This window comes from Venturia canescens, chromosome 10, assembly GCF_019457755.1.
Source record: "Venturia canescens isolate UGA chromosome 10, ASM1945775v1, whole genome shotgun sequence".
Lineage (NCBI taxonomy): Eukaryota > Metazoa > Arthropoda > Insecta > Hymenoptera > Ichneumonidae > Venturia > Venturia canescens.
Genome location: NC_057430.1, coordinates 7,620,233 through 7,648,079, shown reverse-complemented (window position 1 = coordinate 7,648,079; position 27,847 = coordinate 7,620,233). Strand labels below are relative to the sequence as shown.

Below are 27,847 nucleotides of genomic sequence, written 5' to 3'. Positions count from 1 at the left end.
GGCTACCTTTAAACTTTTTTGAGAGTCACAAAATTTTATTAGATTTTATGATTTCATGGAGCACTAACACTTTCTGCTATAAGAGCAAAAAAAATTATTGCTTGGTGATTTTTGAAAAAAAAAAAGGAAAATATCGAAAAGTGGCTTGAGCACTATCTAAAAAATTTTTTTCAATATGAAATTTTGAGAAAATTACTGTTTTTGAATTATTCTTTTTACTTTTTTGCTTCCTCATACAGAAAACTATATGACGATGATTTTTTTTCCAGGTTTTAATGTCAATGTGCTCAAAATGTCCAAAAACATCAAAAAATCATATCTAGAAAAAATGTCCGGATGTGTGCGTGCGTGTGTGTGTGTATGTTAATGGCACTGCAAAATTCAAACACTTATAACTCTAAAACGATTTGAGATACAGGGCTACCGTTTTGCACAGAATTTTTATAAAAATGGTGTCGACCTCTAACTTTCGAAAATTCTGAGATTTATTAATAATTTTTTTTTTTATAAATAGACTATCATAATAGAAAGGTTGGTATTAAATTTGGGGAAATATCGGTTGAGCGGTTTAAATTTTATATAATTTAAATTTTTTGAATTTTACGAAAAAATGAGTTTTTTAAAAAATCGTCTAACCGCTTCAATTTTTGGAAATTTTGTAAGATATTGTGTATAAGTCTGTACTTCCTCTATACTTTCCAGCAAAGTTGTCGGCATTATTTAATTTCAACGTAAATAGAAAAAACGATGAAAATTGAAAGTTGCAAACTGTTTTTTCTGATGGCTCGTCATTTAGTTTTTTTGTATGAATTTAAACAAAGAGATAAATTAAAGTTCGTAAAAGAAGCTAGAGAAAATACATTGTTTCCTTGTATACAAAAAAATGCTGCAAATTAACATTTGCAAATTGCTTCCTCAAGACGGTCATTATGCACGATGCCCAAAGCTTACTCTACGAGGTGCTATATTTTTATTATTATTATAGTAACGAGTGAGCGGTGTTGAAGCTGCGATTTCTATTTTACCGGCGCGTGTCGAAGAAATCCGGGATTTGCCGCCCTCTGTGTTAAAAATCGAGACGGCGGATTACAAAGTTTCTCGCTATTGCTCGTGAAGTGTTCGTGAAGATAAGTTTGGTTTCTGGCAGCGAAGATAAGCGGCGAGGAGAAGGGGTAGGAAGCCGTCGAAGGGTTGTTTGTGGAAAGTCGTGAGAGGAGGGTTGCACCGAGCGCAGTCGCGAGAATTCGTCGTTGCCCTGTCCCAGCCCCTTAAACGCCCTTGAAACAAACGCGACACTCCGAGTGCCATGAACAGGTCCCTTTAAAAGAATTGAATACTTGAAGCATCATCGGGGATGCTGAGGAATTTCGGGAAGAAAAAAACCGCTACGATCGCGGTTACATAAACGCGCAATTATCGTAAAAAACAAAAAGCCGAGATCCTGGTCGTATCGATTGGTCCAGCGTTTCGCATCTCGGCTTTCCTTCTCGTCTCAAAAGTCTCGTCATCTGCGTGAAAAAAATTATTGCTCATCGCGCTGCGTAACCACGAGAATTCCTGCGCAACAATAATTTTATAAAAAGTGACAAAGTGAGGTGAAGAAAATATAGCTGGGCAAAAATTAGAAAAATTATATTTCCATTCAGAAAGAAACGAATTCACTTATCGTGGTAAAGTTTTGAGAATTAAAACAAATAAAAAACTCTCGCGAAAAACAATTAAAAAAAAATTAAAAAAAAAAAAAAACATCCCAATCGAATAAAGTGAAATTGATTTGAGATTTGACAGTTGCTAATAACACTTTCGTTTGCGAATCGTCCGACGCTCAGATAATAAGAATATACGAAAAATAGAGAGATCATAAAAAAATCATGAAATAGGATTACAAATGTTTGATGTGGTGTAATTGTGTTGGCAGAGAGAACGAAGGCGGAAGGTATCGTCGTACGGAGGCGTTACGAAGGTGTGCGTGTCCGTAAGAGTCAAGAAAGGTGGAGGGGGTCACGAGGACGTCGAGTACACGTGATTCTCGTATACAAACGCTGTGAGCTGTGACTCCTCACTCCTCAGTGCTGAGATAGCTCGCGAGCTGTCCGGTTTATCCGTAATTCTTCGAAGCGACGAGCAACATCGCGGAAAGAACGTATTATTTTTCCACTAATTTTTCTTCTTTGTTCATACAATTGAGTGGGGGAAACAAATGGCGAGCGGTTCGCAAAACTCGTGGCCAATTTGAGGCTCTCGTTCTTTTGCCCCTCAAACGTCAAAACATTTGTGAAATTCTCGAAGGCACGAAGTCGCGTGTTTCTGTAAACGACGCACGCTCCCACATCGACTACGCATTTTTATTCAAATCTCTCATTTTCCGCTCACGAATATACGACTCTTTTATTATTCTGTGATTTGACCATTTTTTCACTACTTTCCCGAGATGGAATTTAGATTCAACGTCAATCGGCTTCTGCCGAGGAAAATTAACAAGATCAGCCACACTCTTGTTCCCGAAGACTTTCGTGGCAATCGGACTGAATTTAAGTGAGTGAAAAATCCGCCAATCCCTCGTATCCTTCATATTATTCATCAAATTCAATCATTTTATCCCCTCTGTGAATCAACATTCTGCGTATACAGTTGGCCCATTATTCGATATCGTTTAATTTCGCGATGATGAATGTAAGAGATAAAACAAATCGAAGAATCGTGCAATCGTGCTCGAAAAGCTCGTTCGAATTCGCGAGTTTTTTTTTCTTCGAGTAAAAATTCATTCAAATATTGAAAAAATAAAATTTCACAGTTTCAACGATAACCTAAAATCAAACAGGATTGTTGAAAACTGTAATTCGACGAGTAAAATTATTTGGATCAATTTTACTCGGATATTCGGGTCGAGAAAGTGAAAACATTGACCAAATTCGATCCAAATCGATGATTTGAAAGGAAACGAAAAAAATCGTGGGGAAAGAATTGAAAAGCATTGAGACGACGAATCCCAATGGGAAACAATGAAGAGTCCCAAAACAAGCGGGCCCTAAACACAAAAAACACAATGAACCATAATGAAGGAGGGGAAAAACGGAGAAAAAGACGGAACGAACTCTAATTTGCGTTTGCCGCAATTGCTTTCGTACTTTCACTGCTGCTCGCTACTCGAAACTCCGCGGTAACATTTTTTCCAAAGGACGTTAATCAATGCGAAGCAGCACTTTCGCCGGTACATAAAATCGTTTTCCTCGTGTGAGCTGAACAAAAGCGTTTAATGACGATCCGAGATTGATTTTGACGCGAGAGCTTCGTTCCTCGTAATTGGTACGAAAAAACGCAGCATCTTTTCTCGGTACTCTTATCTGACGACGTCGTGAATCGTACAAAATATATTCATAAGAGGTGGGCGGACGAGAGAGTCGAGTCGCCTTGGTGGGTAGGAAAAAAGGAATGGAAGACAAAACGAAAGGAAAAAAACAAAACAATACGAAACAAAAAAAAAATGAGAAACGTGAACGAGCAGACGAAAAAAGGAAAGAGCAGCTAGAAACAAAAGGGGGAAAGCAATGTCAGGATAAAAAATGATAAAAGCGGTTGAAAAAGGTGATGGAATGAGAAAAAACGGGATTCTACGCTTCCGGTGGCCTCGAAACGATTTGACAAAAACCGCGTCGTATTTGAGTCTCTGAAGTGTCAATACTTTTTAGTTCGAACGCGCCAATCGCGGAAGCCGCGCGGGGTCGCAGGTTTCTCGTAAAAATAACCGCGGGCGATGAATCAGCGAGGAAAGCACCGAAAAAATAGTAATTGGGAAGAAGAAAAATAATAAAAAATGTAGGTAGCATTCGAATCGGTAATTGTAGCGAGGTTGGGTGAGTAGCAGAGATTCCGTCTTCCGGTTCGGTGTGCAGGTTGTTGCGTCTTGACACGCGCGAGGTAGCGGGATAAGTACCGAAAAGAACGTCTCTCGAGTTCGCTGGAGCGTGATCGTGCAACTCTTTCCGTGCGCGTATACATGTATACGTAAACGTAGATTTTTTTTTATTCGAGTGCTTTTCCGAGCCTCCTGCTGCTCCGCGTTTCGTCTTGCGACTTGTTCTATATCTATCCTCGGCACAAAACTTTGTACACTTTGCTACACTCGCGCGGTTAAACTTCCGCAGGTGTCTTCTCGCGGTCGACAAACCACAAAGAAATTTATATGTCTATAGACGTAGAAAATATAGAAATGCTCCTGTATATGTGTACTTTTCGGTCGGAACGATGTGCAAGAAAGATTTATGTCCCGATCTTGTATCCTTTCTCAAGCGTGAATATACGAAAGAGAAACGATGTTGAGGCCTTTCTTTTTATGCATCTCTGTAATATGCGCTTCCTTCTCATTACAATTTCGTTCTTCGTGTTAAATAAATATCGAATAACGATAATTATGCTTAATTGCAACGAAACTCTAATGGAATTTCTATTTCTGTAGGGGAGATCGGGGCAAAACGCCGGTATTACAGAAATTACGGGAAGTTTTTTTTTTTTTTTTTTTTTTTTTTTCATTTAAATTTATTTTATATTGTGTTTCCGAACGAAAAGATACGATTCTTTTCAAATTTCTTCTCTCTTTTTTTTATTTATTTTTCTCGCAATTTTCATTTTGTTCACATATTTATCTTATTTCCGTTTGTGTATATGGGGCATTCCAGACCAAATCGACCACTTTTGAAGCCAAGCCCTTTCGATTTGGCGGAAACTTTTTTATTTTTTGCTTTCTCATGGAGAAGGAAACTATGTGAAGATGAAATTTTTTGTTTTCCAGGTTTCAATGTCAATGTGCTCAAAATGTCCAAAAACATCAAAAATTCATATGTAGAAAAAATGTCCGGATGTGTGTGTGTGTGTATGGTATGGCGGTGCAAAATTCAAATGCTTGTAACTCGAAAACGATTTGAGGTACAGGGCTACCGTTTTGCATAGATGTTAATCTGAACAAGCTCTTCATTCTCTGATAATTTTGTCAGAATTTGAAAAAAAGTACGAATCCTACGACGTTATGAAATTTTAAAAAAAAGGGTGTCGACGCTCTAACTTTCGGAAATTTTAAGATTTATTGCTAATTTTTTTTTTATAAATAGATTATAATAATAGGGAGGTTGGTATTGAATTTGGGAAATATCGGTTGAGCGGTTTAAATTTTATGATTTTTTGAATTTTACGAAAATATGAGTTTTTCGAAAAATCCGCCTTAATTTTTGGAAATTAATTTGGAATAGTTAAAAGTCGATAAATAAGTTGAAATTTTATTTAAAAAAAAAAATGAAAAGTAACAAACTGCTTTCTCAAGCTTCTAGAACAATGCTTAAAGCTTCCTCTATGAGGAAGCCAAAATGAAAAATAGAGTAAGCTTTGAGCACCGTTCATCTTGACCATCTTGAGGAAGCAATTTGCAAATTTCAATTCCCAGCACTTTTTTTAAATTTTTCTCGCAATATTCCTTTTGTTTACATTTTTATCTTTCCGTTTGTATATATGGGGCATTCCATACCAAATTGACCACTTTTGAAGTTGACTCTTTCGATTCGCGGAAACGTTTTTTATTTTTTTCTACTGTGTCAAAGAAATTTTTCAGAACGTTTTAAATTTTTTTCCCGACCCAAAAATAGTTATAAATGAAAAAAAAGTGGCGTTATTTTTGTTCAATGTAACATACTTGAGAAACGTACTTTTGAGAAAAAAATATCAAAAGCTCATACAAATCCATCTTTAACGTTTTTTTTTGACAATTTAGATGAAAAAGAAAAATTTTTGGATGATCGTCATTTTTTATTTTTTTTTCTTTTTTCCATAAGAAACCTTGACATTTTTTACGAGTTCTCTGAAATTTCCAAAGTGGAATGATAAAAATCTCTTTCTATTTTTTTTTCTATTTCAAATAATCATTTCAATTTTTTCGAAAAAAAAACAGAAAAAATTAAAGACAGTCCTGGATATTTTCTGATTATTTTCTATTATTTTTTTCATATCCAAAAAAACATGGTTTATTAAATAATTTTAACTACAGAATCTATAAGTACATAAAAAAAAGCGTACAGTCTAAAAGGGAAAAATTGAAATGAATTTCATCCCGATTAACCTACTTCGAAATTTTTTAATGCTTATAGTTTGGCCAAATCATAAATTTTGTTCTATTTTCTTTGTTTTCAAATGTAGTTTAGAAAAATATAACAGATATTGATGGCTTTTTAAATGTTTTCTGATTTTTTTTTTAAATTGAAATTTTTCGAATGATTACCGATTTTAATTTTTTCTTAAGTATCCCGTTGTTTATTAATGGTTTTCCCAATTGAAAAATATTATGAACTTTTGATTAATCGAATCGAATCGAAGATCTGATTTTTGATTTTTAAATCAAATTTTTTTTGCTCGAATTTCATTATTTCTCCCTTTTTTATTTAGTTTTATTACCATTTTCCATAATTATCGTTTAAAATTTATTCACAAAAGTAGGGAGAACTGCGTGAATAACGGATTTGGATTAGCAGGAAGAGCTAGACTGCTGATTTGAATAACGCTGACGCGGGGTCGTGAATTCAAACATTCAACGAAATCCTTCAACGTTTCTTTTACATTTCTCCGATATTTTGTTCTAAACGAAAATGTGGAAAAAATGTTCCATTCGATTTAAAACTTGAGACATTTTTCATAAAACATCAGTTTCTATATAAAAATATTGATGAACAGAAAATAAATGACCAATCCAAAGTAATTTGGAAATATAGAAAATGAGCGGTGGCACTTGTTTTGCACAGAAAAGTTAAAAAAAATTTACTTAAAATACAAAAAGTTTAACAAATTGGGAAACTTTTTTTGAGCATCTTGTTCGCGGGAAAAAAAAGTGAAAAACTTGTTTGTCTCTGCGAAAATTTCAAGTGTAGCTGACCTAAAAATATGAATCTAATCAAGAATATAAATATAAATAAAATGAGTTTCCACTTGGCCCAACCAACGGAAACTCAGTAAAAATATAACCGCCGGTATCGACCAGTTTTTTGACAGTTCCCTTTGACCCCTCCGCCATTGGAATACGCAATAGTGCACGATGGTCATGAGCAATACAAATATAAATGAAAAGTATGACAAGATGAGAGTCCATAAGAAAATGCAACCTCGTCCCGGTCAAATTTTGTGGGGTGGGGGTCAAAACAACGAACGACAAAATAGCGAACAGGGCATTCAGTATATCTATATATGCATATATAGATATACAGAATGCCTGTTCGCTATTTTGATCGTTCGCTGTTTTGACCTCCACCCAATTTTGTAGTTCCACAGAAAGTTCTTGCAACTATACGATTTGATTTTAAAAATTGGGATGTTTGGATTCGCACGTCCGAAAACGACGCCGACGACTCGTCGCGCACAATCGAATTGAAAAACAACGGAACGAAGTAGCAAAATGCGTGCACCAAGAGAGCTCCATTTATTCTGCCATCATTAAGGTGGTTCCTCCACGAGACAGTTAAATTAGGAAATTATTTAAATTTGGCATACGTATTGTTTAACATATGAACAACACCTCTATAAAATTTTAACAAGTTTCGCCATCCCGAACCCGAGATATATGTAATTTAAGGAGTTTCGGTACAGAAGTCTAAATATTAAGAAATTGATGAAATTTGGTGATAATGTTCTTCAACATCGAGTGCGAAAACACAAATTTTTTCATAATTTTCTTCTACTTAGTTATCGAGTAATTACGCATTAAAGCAGATTTCTCATGCCCGGAATGTATACCTATATATATGGAAACGCTATGCTTATACACGTGAACTTTAGTGATCAATTACTCGATAACTGTGTAGAAGAAAAATCTTTAAAAAATTGTATTGTCAAATGTGGCACTAAAGAATATGTTCACCAAGATTTATAAAATTCTCAACTTTTTGAAATTTTTTATGTTTTTAGCATAGTTTAGCGTGGCAACATTGTATCACCTGTACCGAAACTCCTTAAGTTGACTCAATTAACACGTAACATATGGACCATGCATATGCAAACAGCACATTATTAATTCTACCGCTAGTACTAAAATTAGGAAGTTTATAAAAAACGAGGAGGATCTAGAGCAGGATATCACAGATACTGTGAAAAAAAATCAAGGTGATTGACCATCTAGTTTGACAGATATAGTCTCGAGAAGTACGAAGGTTTAGGCTGCATACGATATATTTTGCAAGCGAACAAGCGAATGTCGTCTGTATAGGCAACCTTTTCTGTGTGTTGGTCCGGATAGTTCCGTCAAAAAATTTACTCTCGATGTCAGATCAAAAATACTTTTAGAATAAATTTTACGACAGCAAATGATATTTGTACTATTACAAATATCATTTGCATAGTTAGGTAGGGTCTTTACAAAGTTATTGATTACGATCCGAACGAATTATCAACCCTTTTAATATGCAGACGGTACATAACTTTTGGTTGGGGCTGTCGTAGGGGATCGACCTTAATGAAAAAATCAATGATTTCTGATGCAAATGAATAAAACATTGTAGAAACTAACTAACTAATTTTCGAAAAGCATGCTATGAGAGTGATTATGGGAATAAAACAGGAAGCAGAGTCGCGTTGAAAATTGAGGAATCGTTTTCCGAATCGTGGGCAACGTTCAATTATGTCTGACGATGAAATCGATTAAGCAAAGTAAGGCGAAACGACAAAATACAAGAGTCTTGAGCAGAGCGGACGTCGCGTGACCCGCGATATTCCGGTAGCCAGATTTTTCCATTTCCCCTTTTTTTTATTACAAAAATTAAATCGCATTTTCGTCGTCGTCGGTGCTCTGAGATCGTAGAAATTCAGTAGCAATTCCCTTAATGGCATCACATCCCTCATTTCAACCTGATTCTATTACCTTTCTTGAAAAATCAATGAATAAAGATTCGAAGCAATTTTTAGGTCAACGATTTAATATTTTCCTGCTTATTCTTTCGGGGGCTTTTATTTATTCGTACTCTTGTACTCTCATGCATGCTCTCTTTTGCAGGGAATGCCAAAGATTGCTGTCCCGAGTACTGGACGAAATGGGCGAGGCCTCGGCGATCGCTCAAGGACTCAGCAAGCCGATAACGAGCGCTTACAAACTCCGGGATACCGATCACCTGGTTTATCTCTTGGTCGACAGCCAAGGAAACAAGTAATTATTCATTTTCTCATCGCACTTGTTCTTCTCCATTTTTCCAGAATTTATCATCGTTTGTCCAACCGTATCGTTCACCGAGGTCGTTCCGCAAAGTTTTTTTTTCTCGGTATCGATGCGCGACGTGAGAAATTGGATTTTCAAGCCGACCCTCGTATTCGAGGAATACAAAGACGGTGCTTAAGCTTCTGTGAGATCGGCTGAGATACGATTAAGCTTATTTCGTGAGAAATAGGCGTAACCGAGTACGCGCGTTTCACTTCGGCCATTACACTTTCCCATTGAATCGCCCAGTGTGGAAAACCCCATAACGATTATAATTAAATCTCACGAGAGCGCTCATTAAATGTAACGATGAGCATGAGCCGCAGAAAAAATTGAAAAATCAATTTTTACAATCGAGCCTCGAGCCTCGACACTTTCGAGAAACGATCTTCCCTGGCGCTTCCCTCAGAGGAACGCTCGTTGTTCCTAATTCATAATGACAACCACCAATTAGATTCGAGCTCTTTTAGTTTCGTTTTTCAAGCGAATTTCATCTTGGAGAAAGTTCATAATGCCGATATTAGACAAAGTTCGTTCTTTCTTTTTTAGAGCAATAAATGCTTTGGTTGTGATTCAATGCTATACCAACATTCTCACAAATGTATTCTTTGGTTCAATAACTTATTCAAAGAATTGCAATAACTACAATTTGTAAAATCAGGATTTGTTCAGCTTCATTTTTAGCATATTTTTCAACGTTTTAATAAAAAACCAAGATTAACGTTTTGAAGCATAAGAATTTCTCTTTCGAAATCGTTTTGGTAAATTGAAATCGGACGACACCTGTCGCATCCAGGCCTGCTGGAAAATTGCATAGTAAAAAATTCAAATGGACACAGATCGAAAACTATGCCTCGGACTGCTTTTCGCACAAATAAAGTTTGTGTTAATTATTAATACTGGCCGGAGGATCTACGCTGGAGCTCAAAAAATAACGGAGTTACGAATTTTTGAAAAAGCTTCATTTTCGCTGGTTTTCAGCGATTTTCTCCTGAACTAATAGTCCGATCGAGTTGTTTGACCTCTCATTTTCTTTGTATTTCAATTCTCTACAATTTTTCCATTGACACCACAGCGATCACCCCGATAGTTTCTATTTTATAAGCAAAAAATTAAAAAACATCAATTTGTTGCATAAAATTGTTAACAGCAAAGCTATAAATAAAAAATCTCGAGTGAAAAACGGGTCTCTATATCATAGAAAACTATTCTTCAGATGACGCAACAACTGGTTTTCTAATAACACTTTTTTCACAAAATGATCACTCCAATCTCTGTAACTTGGCTTAAAAATAGAAATTTCGATTGTATTCCAAATGAAAAATTCAGTAGTGCAATAATATTTTGCAATAGTGACAATAGTTTTGTCATTTCAACAGTACATTTTACTTAATAAACAGAAAAGTTGTAGAAATGAAAGAAATTTGTTCGTTATTGCAAAACATTTAGTCCTCCATATTCAACTGAATAATGGACCTTTTTATCAAAAAAAAAAATTTTTTCCATTGCACTTGAAAAAATAATATGCGATGTTTTGTGCACGAAATATGATCCGTGAAAGAAAAACTTTGGTCGAAACAATGGTACGGATCGAATGTATTTCACCGCGTTCTACTCTCACAGTGCTGACGTACATAAAAAAGGCTCTCTCGATTAAGAAAATTGCGATGGTATAGAAGCGTTCGAAAAATGTGCCAAACGCGCATTAACATTTGATCAGTAACATAAAAAGTAACTTATGCAGTTGGTTCTACAGTCAGAATTATTTTTAGGGTTACAGAGTGAGAAAAACGTGTTACGAGTCTCGTTGGATCGATGACGAGCATCCAAGCTCGTGAGGGTCTCGACTAGACCATACGTCGCCTCGTAACTTGACAACCCAACTGAGCCAGACGAATGAAAAAAACAATTTTATCCAACTGAGCCAGTCCAGAACATAAAAAAAAAAAAAAAAAAAAAAAAATAATGAACTAGAAAAAAATGGTGTGCGAATAAAAATTTGGGTACGAAAATTCGTTTTCGCTGGAATTCGTCCAAGGGCCGATGTTTGCTGAAACTTTGGGCCAAGAACGAGCTTCCGGTTTGCAAACCGGAATTACGTATTCGATTGTTCGTTTATTCCCTCGAGCAAGTGGCCACGTATTGCTCGCCTTACGTACCGACCCACTTTCTCACCCTCGATTGCACACGATTGCTTGAATTATGCACTCACGACTTCACTGGGCGGGGGTTGCAACCTATAAAGTTAAAACTAAGCACGGATATTAAAAATCGACTGTCATACTCTACGCGAAGAAACGCTCCAATAGGCTTCGTTGGCTGATTCAAACATTTATCATTCTCAATGCTACTCGCATAATGTATCGATAAACTTCGTTTGTGTTTCGTATAAAAAAGTACAAACTCATCAACAACTACCACCATTAACAGTGCCTTCTATTAAGTTGACAGTTTCAAGAATTACGAAGTTTTCCAAATAGTTCAATGTCTTTTTGTCTCTATACGCTTCCAAAAATAAATCCTCCAAGTCTCGATACTTTTTCTTTCTTCAATTGATCCGATGATCTTCCAGAATTGCTGTGTACACCGCCGAATAATCTAGAATTCGTTGCACACCTCCTGCTTTTGAAAAATGTTTTGTGGCGACGACCTCTACTAATTTTATTTATAAGCTTCTTTTTCATTTTTTTATTCATTTATTTTTTTTACATGTCTTGTAGCTATGACAGTCGTTACACGCTGCTAATGTCGTTTTTAAATAAATGCAACAGGAATGTTGAAAATCGCGTCTGCTCAACTATACGAAAGTCGGGTCATTTTTATTTTACATTTTACCGTTAAGACTGTGAGAATTAATTGGACGAGCGTAAAAAATAGAAATATTAGGATATTAATGAAAGAAGAAATATTTAACGTCACTGAATAATGAGAATAAACGAAAAAAATTAAAATTACATCATTAAATTACATAGTTGCTACAATTGGTATTCACCAAGTACTGGTAACATGCGTTTAAGGTAGTTCATACACGAAACGATTTTCTAAAAAAAGCCTTTGAATTTACACAGAGTTTCAATAGGTTCTCGACTGACACACGCATATCAAATTTTAACCCTTTGATTCTGGCGTAAAAATTGGGAAATTAAAGATGGCGGATCCGAAATGGCGACTATTTTTGATTAATTTCGCTTTTTTTCATTTAATTTGCACGAAATTTGGTATGGAGAGGTTTTTGGGATCGCTGATTACGACTTTGGTCTTAGCATTGAAAAATTAAAGATGGCGGATCCAACATGGCGACTGTTTTTAATTAAGTTCGCTTTTTTTCATTCGATTTGCACGAAATTTGGTATGGAGAGGTTTTTGGGATCGCTGATTATGATTCTGGCATCAGAATTCCAAAGTTGAAGATGGCGGATCCAATATGGTGACCGCAATGAGTATAAAATTATACATAGATCTCATTGAGTGTTGTAAACACTAAAAATTCGTGAATATATTCTTCTCCCTCTCAGCATGATCCAGAACTAACGACGTGGACGTGGAGAAAAACTAGTTCCTTTTTTTTTATTATTTTTTTTTTAATTTTTAAACATTTTTTAGAATTTTGATTAATTTTTTTAAAAGAAAAATAATCCTACCTATTTTTACGCTCTACCAATTTCACTTCCGAACGCGTAACTTTTCATAGCATTACGTACCTAGCGATAGGAAACAATTTTTTTGCTATTTTTTATATGCACTACGACTAGCAACTACTGCTCGGGAAAAGAATTTTGCTTGAAAATTTGTTTCTAAACAACAAATGTAATATTTGAAAACAATTTAAAAATAATACATTTTTTTTAGAATTCAATTTTTCAAAATTTGAACATTTTTTTTTAATTCTAGCCTGTCGAAAATTCGAAAAAAAAACGAGTTTTTGCGGTTTCAATTATGTATAATAATAATAATAATAATAATAAATAAACAAATATACACTTTTTCCATGAGTATCTTGTAGCTTGAACCTTTAAATTACTAAAAACAACATAGCAGTATAAAGGTATTGCAAAATATAACGGCGATAATAAAAAAACTGCATGAAAAAGGGTGGTACACATATGTACCACTGCCCCTCAAAGGGTTAAAGGATTCGTCTTATTGGTTATCTAGATAAACATGTTTAAAGCTTCCATATAAGCTAGCTAGCTTTCCATATAACGAATGAACTCTTCTTACGAAGTTTACGAAAAAGGACCCAATAACAATGAAGTATATAATGAAGGTTTGACGACGCTGAAGTTTGCAACGTTGGAGTTGAACGAAATGAACGAAAAAAATATTTATAATTCATTATTTTTTTATTTCACGAATTGTTGATGTGGCTTGAAAAATTACGAATTGGAAATTCGGCAGGGAGCAAAATTGGAGATTTACTGGAACTATTTGAGAGTTTTTTTAGATCATTTCGTTGGACTCCAACGTTGGAAATTTCAGCGTCATAAGGTTTGGGAAAAAATTCGAGACTATTGTCTTACTAGTAATAAAGATATATTACGTTGAAGATTGAACGAAATTGGTAATGAGCACTTGTATTTCGGCATTTTATTTCTTCTTGACTTGGGCCATTCCTGTCGCAGCCTTCTGTCTTTTTTAATACTTTTTTCTTTATCCATTTCCCTTTGCGTTCTCTAAAGCAGACATAAAAAACTAGTATTTTCGCCAGGGACGAGTGAAATTTCGGGTTCGGTCAGTGATGGATCCCCGTTTAATAAATGCCGCTTGCTATTTCATTCGCCAGAAGAAAATTTGAACAAATTTATTTACAATTTCGAATTAATAACTCTGACATTAATTTAGAGTGATAATATCTTCAATTAGGAAGTAAAAATCGAGCCAATTTAGACACCCATAAATTACGATCCTACGCGCATGATCTACCTTAAAAAATCCACACACCCAGACCGGGGTGAAACGGGCTATGTACAATGATTGTACTTATTTCAGAAGATTGAAAAGCTTGCCCTTAAAATATGGTTTTTAAATGTAGCCAACGAAATATCGTCTCAAGTCGGAGCTTAATTTTTTACTTCTTTTCACGTATAATGGAAAAGTGGAATCGAAAGAATGAAGAAAAAAAAATCACAATTTTTAAGGAAGTTTAAGCGTATTTTATGGAAAAATTATTTTCCAACTTTGCACAATCAAAATTTTTCGGAGTTTCGGTACAGTCGATACAATGTTGTCATGCTAAGCCATGTTAAGAACATAAAAAAATTCAAAAAGTTCAGAATTTTATAAAATTTGGTGAACATATTCTTTAGTACCAAATTCGACAATCCATATTTTTTTTTAGATTTTTCTTCTACACCGTTATCGAGTAACTGAACTCGAAAGATCACGTGTATAAGCATAGCGTATCAATATATATAAGTATACATTCCGGGCATAAGAACTTTGCTTTAAGGTATTACTGGATAGATGGCCCAGCCGATAAATTGTACCTGATCGGAATTTCCGTACTTCGTGATGCAATAAAAATCTGAAAAAATTCAGCAACATTTGGAAAGTTATGAGCTACAATTATCAACAATAATATTGCCCAAAAGTGATTAATAAATTGTTTAAATAAGTAATTTTTTAACAGTTTTATAGTAAACCCTTGTTTTTTTTACGAATCGAATGTGCGCATTTTTCTAAATGCTCATGATTTTTTCCAGAATTTTCGTGAATTTTTGAAATTCCTTTTTTTAAATTTTTTAAGTGGCTCTATTTTTACATTTTTGATCCAGTAACCTTGGGACTTTTCAAAATTGTTGGTAAATATGTCTTCTAAAACATATCCGCAATTCAAATTTTTTAAAATATTTTTCAAAATTTTTTCAATAAATTCCAAAAATCCACGAAAATTCTGAAAAAATTCATGAGCATTCGGAAAAATACACACATTTGATTCGTAAAAAAAAACAATAGGTCACCGCAAAATTATTGAATAATTAATTGTTTAAACAATTTGTTATTAACTTTTGGGCAATATTATTATTGATAATTGTTGTTCATAGCTTTCCAAATGTTGTTGAATTTTTTACGATTTTTATTGCATCACGAAGTACGGAAATTCCAATCAGATATAATTTTTGGTCGAGCTATCCATCCAGTTATACCTTAATGCTTGATTACTCGATAACTATGTAGAAGAAAATTTCGAAAAAAATTGAGCTTTTGCACGTTATGTTGAAGAACATTATCACCAAGTTTTATCAATTTCTTAACATTTGTTAACAGGTATCGAAACTCCTTAAGACAGTATTAAACTTCTGGCAGAATATGCCGATGATTCACGGTCTGGAAATTGAGATATTTCTTGTTGAGATTCGCAATTTTTTGAAAGCTTTCATATGCTTGCCCATGTTTAACCTGTCATTTTTCAATAATGAATATCTCGATTATATCAGGCGATGAAACCTCCCCAAATTTTTCACACATATTTAAGCGCTGTTCAACAAGGTTCACACAAATTTTCAATTCGTAAACATGCAATAATAAAATCTAATGTATTTTTCGTATGATATCCTATATTGATATATCGTTTGAACTTCCTTAAGGAAGTTGAGGCATTAGAATGAAAATGATGTCATCGCTTTTAAACCGATTGCATCTTATAAAGTGAAGTGTAAAAAAAAATCAGTTAAATTTTCAGATTTAGGAGCGTAGTTGCTGAGAAAAATCAATAACAATTTGGGCCAAATAACATGTAATCTTATGGAAGTCAAGACACGTTCAGTGATATCTCCGTTAAAAATGATGCTAAAAATATGAAATTTTTTGGGCAACATGAGCAAGGCTTGCTGAATAATGTCAATTTTTTCAAATTATTAGGAGATTTGCTGAGATTATATTAATAATAATCTGTTTCCCGTGCAGTTTTTTGAGGCTAGGATCATCGTCACCGTTCGTGTTTTCGACTGAGCTTTCACCAGTTTTTCGTCTTTTTCCCCCAACTTTTCTTTAAAGTGTATGCAACATTGCCAAACTGTAAACTGGCCTAACTTTTGAAAGGTACAGGTCATAACTTTTGGATAAAAAAAATGACTGTACAGCCTCAACTTCCTTAATAAACACTCTCTTGCTCTCCTCTCCCCACATTATTTTTGTGTCGATTTGGACACTCGAGTGGCATCAACATTGAGTCACGCGTATGTTTCTCAACAATGTTATTTTTATGTTTTTTCTCTCACCAGTGGTCTGGGCACCGTAGTGGGACTCTTGAAAACAGGCTCAAAGAATCTTTTCATATTCGATGAGAACGGGCTTCACTATCAGCTCCAGCCGAGATGTATCCTCGACTTCTACATCCACGAGTCGCGACAGCGTATGGGACTTGGGAATGTCCTTTATCAGCATATGCTCGCGGTAACAGTTTCCCAATTATTATTTTCTCTTATATTCGCATGTTTATTTCCATACGCGCATATTATTGTTCATCGGCACGTTCGCGTATTCAGTCGTGTACTGTCAGATGAAAAATTTTATGGATTTTAAAGTTGCGGAAGGAATTTCAAAAGAGAACGTTTCGCGTTCGTTTTAACGATGAAATTCCGTTGGCTATGAGTGAGTGAGATTAATGACTCGCGATAATGGACAAGTTCACGATTTTAAATTGAACAGACGTGGTGGATACTCTTCCAGTCAGCAGCCGCAAACGTCTACTTCCCTTTTCTAAAAAAAGATCTGAAAGAAAAGAGGAGAATGATTACGCAGATTTGTGTGTTACAATTTCAATTTCATTTTTTAGCCAATTTATTCAAGTATTCGCCGCCATAAATATTTAAATCTTAATGGGAACTAATAAAACTAAAAAAAACTACTTAAAAACGATTTTTCACGTAGAAAAACATGTGGAATAATTTTGAGTTTTTATTTCGAGAGAAAAGAGTGCGGGGGAATTCGGGGAAATGGAAGAAAAATAGCCGTTGTGGGATTTCGTTATCGGCTTGCTCGTAAGAATTCCCATAACGTTGACCCGCGAGAAGGTGATCAAGATCGCGAGGGTGTGGAATTATGCGCGGGTTGAAAAAGAAACTTTGAGCACGGTTGACTGAACTGCTGGTCGACTTTGCACGCGAGTATTTCCAATGAAAAAAATAAACAAAACGTGTATACGGAGAAACAAAGCGAAGATAATGGTCGAGTCGAATACGAGTTTTTCCCTTAAATAACTATAATTATGGAAATGACGTTAACCCTAGAACGCATGACTGGGGTGTGAGCACACCCCACACGAACTTCAAACTACGCTCCCGTCCTAACAAGCGACATTATCGACTGATTATCGACGGATTTTTTTATATATAAATTCAATTGAAATTAGTTTTATCGTACATCATTCTTTTCGTTATAAAAAAACGAAGAAAATGGTGTAGGATAAAGTCAGTTTAGCATCGTAGGACCGGATTTATAAGCAGAAAAAGAGTGGGGTGCGTTCAAACCCCGGTCATGAGGTTGAGGATATGAAAAAAGGCACATGAGGTGTAGGGTTAATATTTGGATTTTTTTTTGAAGGAGGAAAAAATCAAACCGGTGAAATTGGCCATAGATCGACCGTCGGAAAAATTTCTACAGTTCCTTCGAAAACATTATGGCCTCGACAGGGTCATACCGCAGAACAACAAGTTCGTCGTATTTCAAGGATTCTTCGACGATGGTAAATAAACGAAAAAAACGTTGAAAAATCATTTTTCCTGTAAAAAAAACAGGAAACCCTAAAAAAGTGAGTCATTTTGAAGACATAAATAAACGAAACAAATCATTTCCCATGAGGAATATCGCTCTGTATTTCTTCTGTCACGAAGCTTTTCAAAATTGATAAAAAAGTAGTTGGAAGGTGACTCGATCGATAGCGTAAAAAAGGAGAAGAAAGAACGAATGAGGAATTAATGAGACTGACGGCCCTACAAGTCGATCGAAGGTCGAAACTCACGAATCGAGTTTTACGGATCTCGGTCAATGCCATCTCCTCCCTGAGAACTGTTTGCTTCTTTTTCTTTCTCTCTTTTTCCCATCCTCGGGATTATGCAAACGTACATCTCCGTCGCTAAAGAGAGACTCTCGAGGGGAACGAGCACCGAAACAGAATATCCGAAAATATACACTGAAAATATTCTTTTGCAATGATTTGTGCATTAATTCACGTTTCTTTTTGTCTCCCTTCTAGAGTGCCAGGACGCCAAGTCCAGTCGATATGGACCGGGAGGAATGGTCGACGACGATTCTCAAGGAAATAATAATAACAATCACAATTCTGGGATGAATAATTGCAAGAGCGCCTCCAGCAACAATGGTGCTCCATTTTCGGGCGTATCTCGTAGCGCTTACGGAAGATATGCTGCGGCTCGACCGCCTTGCTCTATGGCCAACGTGAGTGCTTTTCGACAAGTTTTTATCAAAATTTCCAATATTTCATCATCTCTTTGCAATATTCTGTTTTCGATCAGTTTCTCAAGCTAGTAATTCGCCACTCTCGTCAAGCTAGTGTTTGAAAACTTGTTTACAATCGATTGAACAAATTTCATAGCCCAAATATAAATTAAAATGTAAAGAATGGGGATGTCTGGTTGCGTTCAAAAAGGTGGATTCATTGAATCGAATCGAATTGAGGCAGAACAAATCAATTTCGTGATAAATTGAGCACCCAGAAATCGATCCACTGAGAATCGATTCTGTGAATTTCAATGAAAAATAATAAGTAATGACAATGATTTTAAAAAAACAGAGAAATTGAAAAACGAGCCAACTTCTTCTATAGAGGTAGGGAAGTTAAAAGCATCGTGTCAATGTAACTTCTTCTTTCTCTTTTTCCATTTGGCTAGACACTTCAATTCACTGGACGACTCATAGTCGAAATTCACGAAAAGGTGTGAATGTGGATTGTATTTTATAAAATTTTTTTATCAATTTATAGAACAGTATTATGAAAATCGATCTTACAATTGAAAGATTGATTCGGATAATATAATTAATCAGTGGAAGAGAATCGATTTGAAAAATCGATTATTGGTCGGTTAGTAATCGATTCTTAGATTCGCATTCTCAGTAAAGAATAACGAAAAATGAAAGCACGGACAGCGCCGCGGGCGTGTTTTGGCTGCTGAATGGCTTCAAGGAACTTTTAAGGGCAGGGTAACGTCTATTCGGTGGAAGAAAGCCCAATTTTAAGAATTTTTTTACACGCGAATCAATTTTATTGATTGTGACATCGTATTACAATATATGAACGATATTTCCGGAATTTTCAACACCCAGCCATCGATAATTAACTCGATGGTAGCAAATCTTCAGAGGCACTTCAGAAAAAACGTTGTTCATCGGTGAACGGTATAAATCGAAATCTACTCGACAGATCCTTTTGAAATTTAGCATGGTACTTCCTTACACAATAGGGTATTACACCTTTTTTTGAAAACTGTTTTAAAATAATCCTGAGATCGTAATAAGCCAGTAGAATTTTTATTTCAATTTTATAAGACCGAAAACTCTGTCTTGAAAACTATTTTTTATTTATGATTTTCAATTTTCGCGCGGAAACGCTAGCCGCCATGTTGTTTTGGTTTGTGACGTCACTCCGTTAGTAAACAATACAATTGCGAAAGACCAAGTAATAAGATTTGTGAAAATAATGAGTTATAGTGGTATATCATTGGTGTCTCGTGTCTGAATGCAATAATACAAGTGTAAAAATGCAACAAAAATTGTGGATTCATCGCCACCATCAACATATTTATCATTTTGGTAGATTTATACTTTCTGCTTTCACAAAACCGTTTTCCATAATGCGATTTTAATCAAATGAATGATAGAAGCCCGCAAACGTGCATAATGACTTGTAAAATTTCAAAATAACACAGAGTGCACAATAAATCTAGATTGTTTACTATCGGAGTGACGTCACGTTGGAATCCAATATGGCGGATGGCGTTTTAGAAGTTTGAAAAACAGATGAAAAAAGACGATTTTTAAAATAGAATTATAAAATTAACATTGCATTTTTATGAATAAATATTGACGTTTCTCGTTTACTTTTTACGAAATCTATCATAATCATGCATTTTTATATATTTTTTTACATGGTGTAAAATACCCTATTGACCAGGTATCTGCGAGAGGATTTTTTTTCGATTTTTTGCATTTTTGTGACACTTAAAAATGAAAACATTGATTTTTGCTTAATAAATGAGCCTATTTGTTATTGTAAAATGAATAATTATGAAAAATTGGAAAAAAGCTCTCGTATGGTCGATTGTGTAAGAAAGTACCAAGCGAAGTTTCAAGCGGATCGACCGAGTAGATTTCGATTTACACTGTTCACTGGTGGACAATTTTTTTCCAAAGTGCCTCTGCTACCATCGAGTTAATTATTGATATTCGAGTTTTAAAAATTCAGGAAATCTTGTTCATATATTGTATTATGATGTCACAATCGATAAATAAAATTTGTATATTATCTGTGGCGTCTAAAAAAATTCTTAAAATTTTTTTCACCAAATTGACGTTACCCCGTCCTTGAGTTGAACAGTTTCCGGCGAAGTCAATACTTGGATGGGTGATCACTAAGCTGCGTTCACGGGCTCGCACATCGATCCCTGATTCAGAGGGAGACAGTTTTTCTGAGTATTTGCTGGCCCTCACTCGGTTATGATAGTGAATACTCATTGTTTTATATGAAATAATGAAATGTTAGTAAAACTAATTTCGTTTACTCTTCGATCCGATGATGGCATGTTCAGTCTGCAAGCTGCAATAAAATTGAGGGTGGCATTGCTTAAAATATGAAGGTTTTGCATTATCATTATTTTAATCATACAAACAATCAAGTCCTAATGAATAGGGAGCTGTGCGAGGCTTTTAACTCGATTGTGAATGGCGATATTACATTGTACTTGTGAACTAAAAACTCCCGAACTAAAGCAAGGCCTCACTGGGTTAATGATTACAATTGACTATTAGGATAACGAAAATCGGGTGGGGTTCAATATGTCGAATAACTGAATTGTAGAACGGTCGATATTTCGAAATTTTTAAAGTTGTGATATCAGTTTGGAGAAAAATAAGTTATTCGAAATTCTTATTCCCGATCGACTATTCAGCAGATTGCGCGTTTAATCAAAAATTCCTTCTTTGAATTCATATTTACCCGAAAATATATATTTCAATAGTTTTCATTTCGAATGCAATTTTAACAGACCATCCGAATGTCAAAAGTTCATATATTCGAATTCAAAATGGAGAGTAATTGTTTTACAGACAGACCAGAATATAGAGTAGCAAAAAATCGAAAGTAAATTTTTCGAGCCTATAAAACTTAGATATACGGAATAGCGATAGCTCGAAAAGGCGAAAGTCAAAATGGCGATGTTTAAAATTGGAGATCACCGGTCTGAGTAAGTGAGGGAGTGAGACGCGTGTATTTGGAGCTCCACTGCATTTCTTTATTTTGATCGATCGACTTTCTAACGTTTCGCTATTTTGACTGTTCGACTTTTTGGTGTTTCAGTATTTCGACCTCAGTAATATTTGGTCTTTCGTTATTATATTTTTAAAATTGTGAATTTTCACAGTATCGCTGATTGTAGTAATTTATGAATCGAAAGAGTGATAGTCGAATTTTCGAAAAATCGATATTTTAGTCATCGTCCTATGGGCGATTGTTACATTCTATTCTCGATGTAAACGTTCTTCGAACCTTGCAGTTTCTCCTTTATTTATTTTCGGCATTCAAAGCTCTAGTCGAATCTATCCGTCTCCATATTATCATTCGAAGTTTATAAATTCGAGATTTTAGCTGTTCGAAATTTTAGTCATTCCAACATTTGATCCCCACCCCGAAAATCTCGATAAGATTGAGGTGTGAAAAGAAGGCGAGGGGGAAGAAAAATGGAAGGAGGGGAGGAGATGATAAGAAGGGCAGTTAAGGAGGGTGGATAGCGACGATACAATGTTGCCATGCTAAACCATGTTAAATACACTAAAAATTTCAAAATTATAAGAATTTTATAAAATTTGGTGAAGATATTCTTTAGTGCCAAATTTGACAATACAAATTTTTTAAGATTTTTCTTCTGTACAGTTGTCGAGTAATTGATCACTAAAGTTCACGTGTTTCCAAATACATTCCGGGCATAAGAAATCTGCTTTAATGCGTAATTACTCGATAACTAAGCAGAAGAAAATTTTGAAAAAAATTGTGTCTTCGCACTTGATGTTGAAGAACATTATCACCAAATTTCATCAATTTCTTATCATTTTGACGAATGTAGCCACCCTCCTTAAGATAAAATCGAAAAGGAGATTGGTCTCGGTTTTGCACAACACCTTTTCAAGCGTAATAGTCATTATTTCAACCATCGAAGAGGGACGACGAAATCTCTTGTTCTCGGCTACTCTATATAGTAAAAATAATAAAATTTTTAAAAAACTTGGAAAATTTTTAGAAATTATCGCGTAAAATGTCTTTTTGATAAGAGCACACGTAAAGCTGTGCAAGTTACGCTTTTCGGCATTTCAAATATGAAACGCCTAATACTCGCTTGGAATTTCCTAATCAATAACATCTAGAGTCGCCGCAGCGACTCTGAGAAAAGTACATTTATGTTATGACGAGTTGCTGCCAGAGACTCTTTACCGGAGCGATAGCGTTTCCGAAAATTTTCAAAATTTGTTTCTTTAAAATCAATTAATTATAGTATTTCAGAGAATATTATAAGTTGACGTATTTTTTATTTTTTTTTCTTTCGATTGCGACCTATTCGAACTCTGTATAATCGTGTCCCAAAGAATTCGCTAAGCTAAAGCAATCATCTGAGCTAACAATAAGTAACTTGAATTTTTTCAAATAACGTCGTTCAATTGAACTATCTTTACAATAAATTGTGTGAATTAATTGACTCTATTGGATAACTGTACGCGAATAGTTCAGTTCTTTTGTTTCTTTCAATCGAGCCACAGCAGGTTCATTTGCTACGAAATTCATTACGAGAACCAATTTTCATCACGCACAAAGCATACAATAATTTTCAACAAGAAAATAACGATTTTTACTTTCTTTTTTACCTTTACACATTATTTAGTCTCTCATTGCTATCATTTGTTATTTATTCCACGTTATGGAAATTTTTGAGTACCATCATTATCACATTATTTATAGATAATTGTGAAACATATCAAGCAAATAACGTTGGTTCAGGAAACAGTTTCTGAATATTCGTGGTTCCGAAATTCGAATTCCGTAATAAAAAAAAAACGTTTTTTCACGACTTTGTAACTCTCTAGAAGAAAAAACGATATTAAAAAGAGAAACGATACTTTACACATAATTTATGGAATAAATTGAGTGGTTGAATATAGTAGAAAATCGGATTTTTTGAATTTCGCAACTCCATTACAAAAAATTTGAGTATAAAATTAAATTTGAAGAATCACTGAACTGATGAGTAATTTGGGAAAATATTGATTTCAGATAATCCATAATTCCGCAGTACTTGGTCAAACGACCGAGCGTACAGGGTAAGTAGAAAAAAAGAAGGAAAAATAAATCGTCCAGCTGTGTCTGTGACACTACACACGCAATAAGAGGCTGAGAAACTATTTTCGAACGTCGCCGATAATCATGTTAGACTTTTTAAGCACTCACCACCTTTTTGGATGGTTTAGATTTATTTCTTTTTTTATTCAATTTTCTACGTACTTTTTGGCAGCCACAATGCCACTATTTGTTCCTTGCCTCGCGTTTTTTAAACGTTAATTATTAAATCTATTTATTTTTTGTCACCAAATTTATGTTTGTACCGTCGTTACACATATTTATTAAACTACGTTTATGGTTTTCGATGGTTTTTATTTTTATTTTTCACCAATCAGCACCTCGAAATCCTCTCCTTACTGCATACTAATTTTAAAATCATCGGCTATAACAATATTTTTTTTCTCACGAATTGAGAGTACGCGTTATTATTCATTTTTTATATCGATTGTCATTGAATTCATGCGTTTTCCCAAGATTTTCCTCGTATGGTTTCTTACCCGGATCCTTTTTCCAAAATAAAAGTGATGTCGTTCGTTAGTATATTTTATTTACGTTACGGTGCATGAAATGATTGAATAAGATATAAAAATGACTTTAAAGAAAATAAAACATTTTCGCTCCGTGAAAAAAAAAATGTACGAACAATTTTCACTAAAAAGAGAAACAATTTTTTCTTAAGAAAATACAAAACTTGTAGAAAAAAGGAGAGAATGTCTCGTATTTTATAAACGAATTTGTTCGATTTGGAATTCAAATGAGTTGCTAAAAGAAAGAAATCATTTGCATCTTACAAATGAAACGAAATATTTCTTGAATGTTGGTAACCTGCTGCTTAGCACAAAAAGTTCTGACCACGAATCAAAATAATTCGCAGTCAGAGTCCTGAATATGGTCTAGCAAAAAAGCTTGAATTTACAGAGAGATGGAAAGAGCAAGGGCAACGAGTAAACTGGAGCGTCCACGTTCGCTGAGTCTGTATTCAGGGGATGACCAAAAGCAGCGAATGAGTGTTTCTGGGTTCGAGACACCGGTGGTGCCAGAGAGTAGATCCGCTGTGCCTTCAGAGAGGATGAGGATGGATGAAGCTCGCAGCCGAAATGCATCTGTTAGAATTGGTACAACAGAAACAGATGGAAAACGAGCGACTTCAGCAGCATTTGGTCCAATCGTGAATCATGAAACAACGCAAGCTTTTTCTGCGATGAGCTTGGAAGCTGAGCCAGAAGTAGAGAAGTCTGTGAACATTGTCGAAAGTGTCAAACCACCGCAATCTGCTTCTCATGAAAATATTAAACGAGCTCAAACCCCATTTTCTTCAACGCATCGAGAGGATCCTCATTCAGAAAAAACCACAACTTCGGAGGATATAAAACCTTTGACTTCATCAGGCAATAAACATTCCACTCCAAACAGCATGAAAACTCCAACTTCTGGGAGCTCTGGCGGCGTCAAAGCTTCGCCTTCTTGCGCCCAAGAAGTCGGGGGCAATCAATCTACTCATTTGGATCTGAAATTCTATCATTCACCCTTGTGGTAGAGAAAATATTCAGTAGGATTCATTCATACTCAACTTTTATCTTTTTCTTTGTTCTGGATTTTACACAATGATATTGTTTTTGAGTGTTTCCAAAATTTTAGTAATTACTGACGATGAAAATATAATATTATTGTCACCCCAGAATAAGATAAGGTTTTATTATTTCCATCAATGCCTCAATGAAGTAATTTTCTGTGATTTATGTCCATTAGGAATAGAATATGTTTGATCTGAATTTCATTCCATCATATTTACGTTTATTTAATTTCATAACCATTGTTTGGTTAGTTGTAATTTATATTGAACATAGAAACTGAATTGAATTGTTTAGCTTTGAATTTTAATTCAACGTGGATTATTTATTTATTATGTTCACCCAATTAATCAGTTGAACTTTGTTAGATTTATTATTGTTTCAATTCTACGAATTCAATTAATTGTCGAGTCAATTGAAGAGAAACTTGTATTTGATAGGTATTATCAGGGGATCAAAATGTAATTGTCCATTATCTATACAGTAACAAAACTCACTCAGCAAATGTATGAAATGTGAAATTTTTTTGCCAATTCCAGTGATTTTTGTAACTGGCAATTCATAAACAAAAAGCACACATGAAATTGGTCACAATAGGTGGAAAGTGTATGAAAATTCCGTCATTTTGATATAGTTGATAAAATAATATGTAATACACACTGTAGTTCGATGAACATTTGACGAGTAAAGATGGTACACCAAATTTACTGTCGATCACTATAGCTCTATATATGATTAATGTAGAATTGATTGATAATTTTGATGTATTATGGTACAGGAACGCACACAATGAGATACTGATTGTATATGCTATGTTATATTATATTTGGAAATATGCACGTAATTAACGAGAAACACCCAAGAAACATTTTAAAAGGCACGATGAAAATTCGCTGATTGGATGCAAATCGACGCCGGAAAAGCTATTGACAGCTAAATGTACAGAACTAAAATCAGATCGTCCGAACTTTAATACATTTTTTTAGAAATTGGAGTAAATGACATTTTTCGAGAAATTCCAATGCCATTTTTTCGAAAAAACACATCGCATATGTACGAAGTTGAATGAATAAATGAATCCAATCATTCTTGATAACCGCCGCTTAATTAATGACTATTACTGCATAAATTACAACGAAATTATAAATGTTTAAAACTTATTCTTTTTTTTTTTTATTGTATAAATCCGCTGTTGGTACAGGCAGGCAACGCACGCAGAATCGTCCATCGCCTCCCCTAGCGCCTAGTCCTAGTACTAAAATCAAATTCGGAAAAGAACAAATAGGGAACCTCCATAAACTTGGCCGAATGATTTGCGCTTTTCTAATTTTTTATTAATCATATCTTTAAGTGGTCGTTTAGTAGTCATCAGTACTGTAATTAAAAAGTTTAGTAGTAATTAATTATTTTATAATCGCATAAACAAAATTTGGGTGCAAGTTAGCCGAAATTTTTTTATTTTTTGTTCAAATCGATTAAATCAATGCCTAAATCAATAGAGAATCGTTGAGTGGTCACGAATAATCGAGTTGAATCGTTTAGTAGTCATTAGATTATTGAAAAACTCGAAAAATTTATTTCCCAATCACCGGCTACGTCTAGCCTATTGAAGTAGTTATTACCCAACCGATTATATTCTAATAAGTCTCAATCGAAAGAGAATTGTAAAGTGGTAATTAGTAGTATGCTTGAAATCTTTAGTAGTAATTAATTACTTCATAATCGAATAAACAAAATTAAACAAAACTTGGGTGCAAGTTAGCCGAAATTTTTTTATTTTTTGTTCAAATCGATTAAATCAATGTCTAAATTAATAGAGAATCGTTGAGTGGTCACGAATAATCGAGTTGAATCGTTTAGTAGTCATTAGATTATTAAAAAACTTGAAAAATTTATTTCCCAATCACCGGCTACGTCTAGCCTATTGAAGTAGGTATCATCCAACCGATTGTATTCTAATAAATCTCAATCGAAAGAGAATTGTCAAGTGGTAATTAGTAGTATGCTTGAAATGTTTAGTAGTAATTAATTACTTCATAATCGAATAAACAAAATTAAACAAAATTTGGGTGCAAGTTAGCCGAAATTTTTTTATTTTTTGTTCAAATCGATTATAATCAATGGCTAAATTGATAGAAAATCGTTCAGTGGTCATGAATAATCAAGTTTTATCGTTGAGTAGTCATTGAATTATTTGATAATTTGAAAAAACTAGAGACCAGTTGGCAGGGACAAAGTCGACCAGTCGGTGGGATTTAGCCGGGCAAATAAGTTTTTAATTAACCAATCGCATTCTAATTAATTTTAAACTAAAGATAATCTTTAGGTGGTGATTAGTGGCATAATTTAAATATTTAGTGGTCACTCCTCATTCTTAATTAAATAAATAGAATTAAAGCAAAGTTGGCCGAACAATTTTCATTTTCCATTCAATCATTTAAACCTGAAGCTAAATCGATGTAGAATCGTTAGGTGGTCACAAATAATTGCGTTGTAATGTTT

At 34.6% G+C, this 27,847-nt stretch overlaps 1 protein-coding gene across 3 annotated transcripts; it reads left to right on the top strand.

Moving 5' to 3' along the window:
* Positions 1-1,221: 1,221 nt before the first annotated feature.
* Positions 1,222-26,441, top strand: LOC122417545 (alpha-tubulin N-acetyltransferase-like). Of its 3 annotated transcripts, none has more exons than XM_043431108.1 (8): positions 1,222-1,590; positions 1,921-2,535; positions 9,017-9,166; positions 16,438-16,609; positions 17,759-17,900; positions 18,411-18,613; positions 23,709-23,755; positions 24,693-26,441. In XM_043431108.1, exons 2-8 carry the CDS (start codon positions 2,432-2,434, stop codon positions 25,309-25,311), a joined length of 1,437 nt encoding a protein of 478 aa, XP_043287043.1. In that variant the 5' UTR covers positions 1,222-1,590; positions 1,921-2,431; the 3' UTR covers positions 25,312-26,441. The 3 variants fall into 3 exon arrangements, with proteins under 3 accessions (XP_043287043.1, XP_043287041.1, XP_043287042.1); XM_043431106.1 differs by having other exon boundaries at positions 1,222-1,595; positions 1,919-2,535; XM_043431107.1 differs by having other exon boundaries at positions 1,222-1,670; positions 1,919-2,535.
* The last annotated feature ends 1,406 nt before the right edge of the window (positions 26,442-27,847 follow it).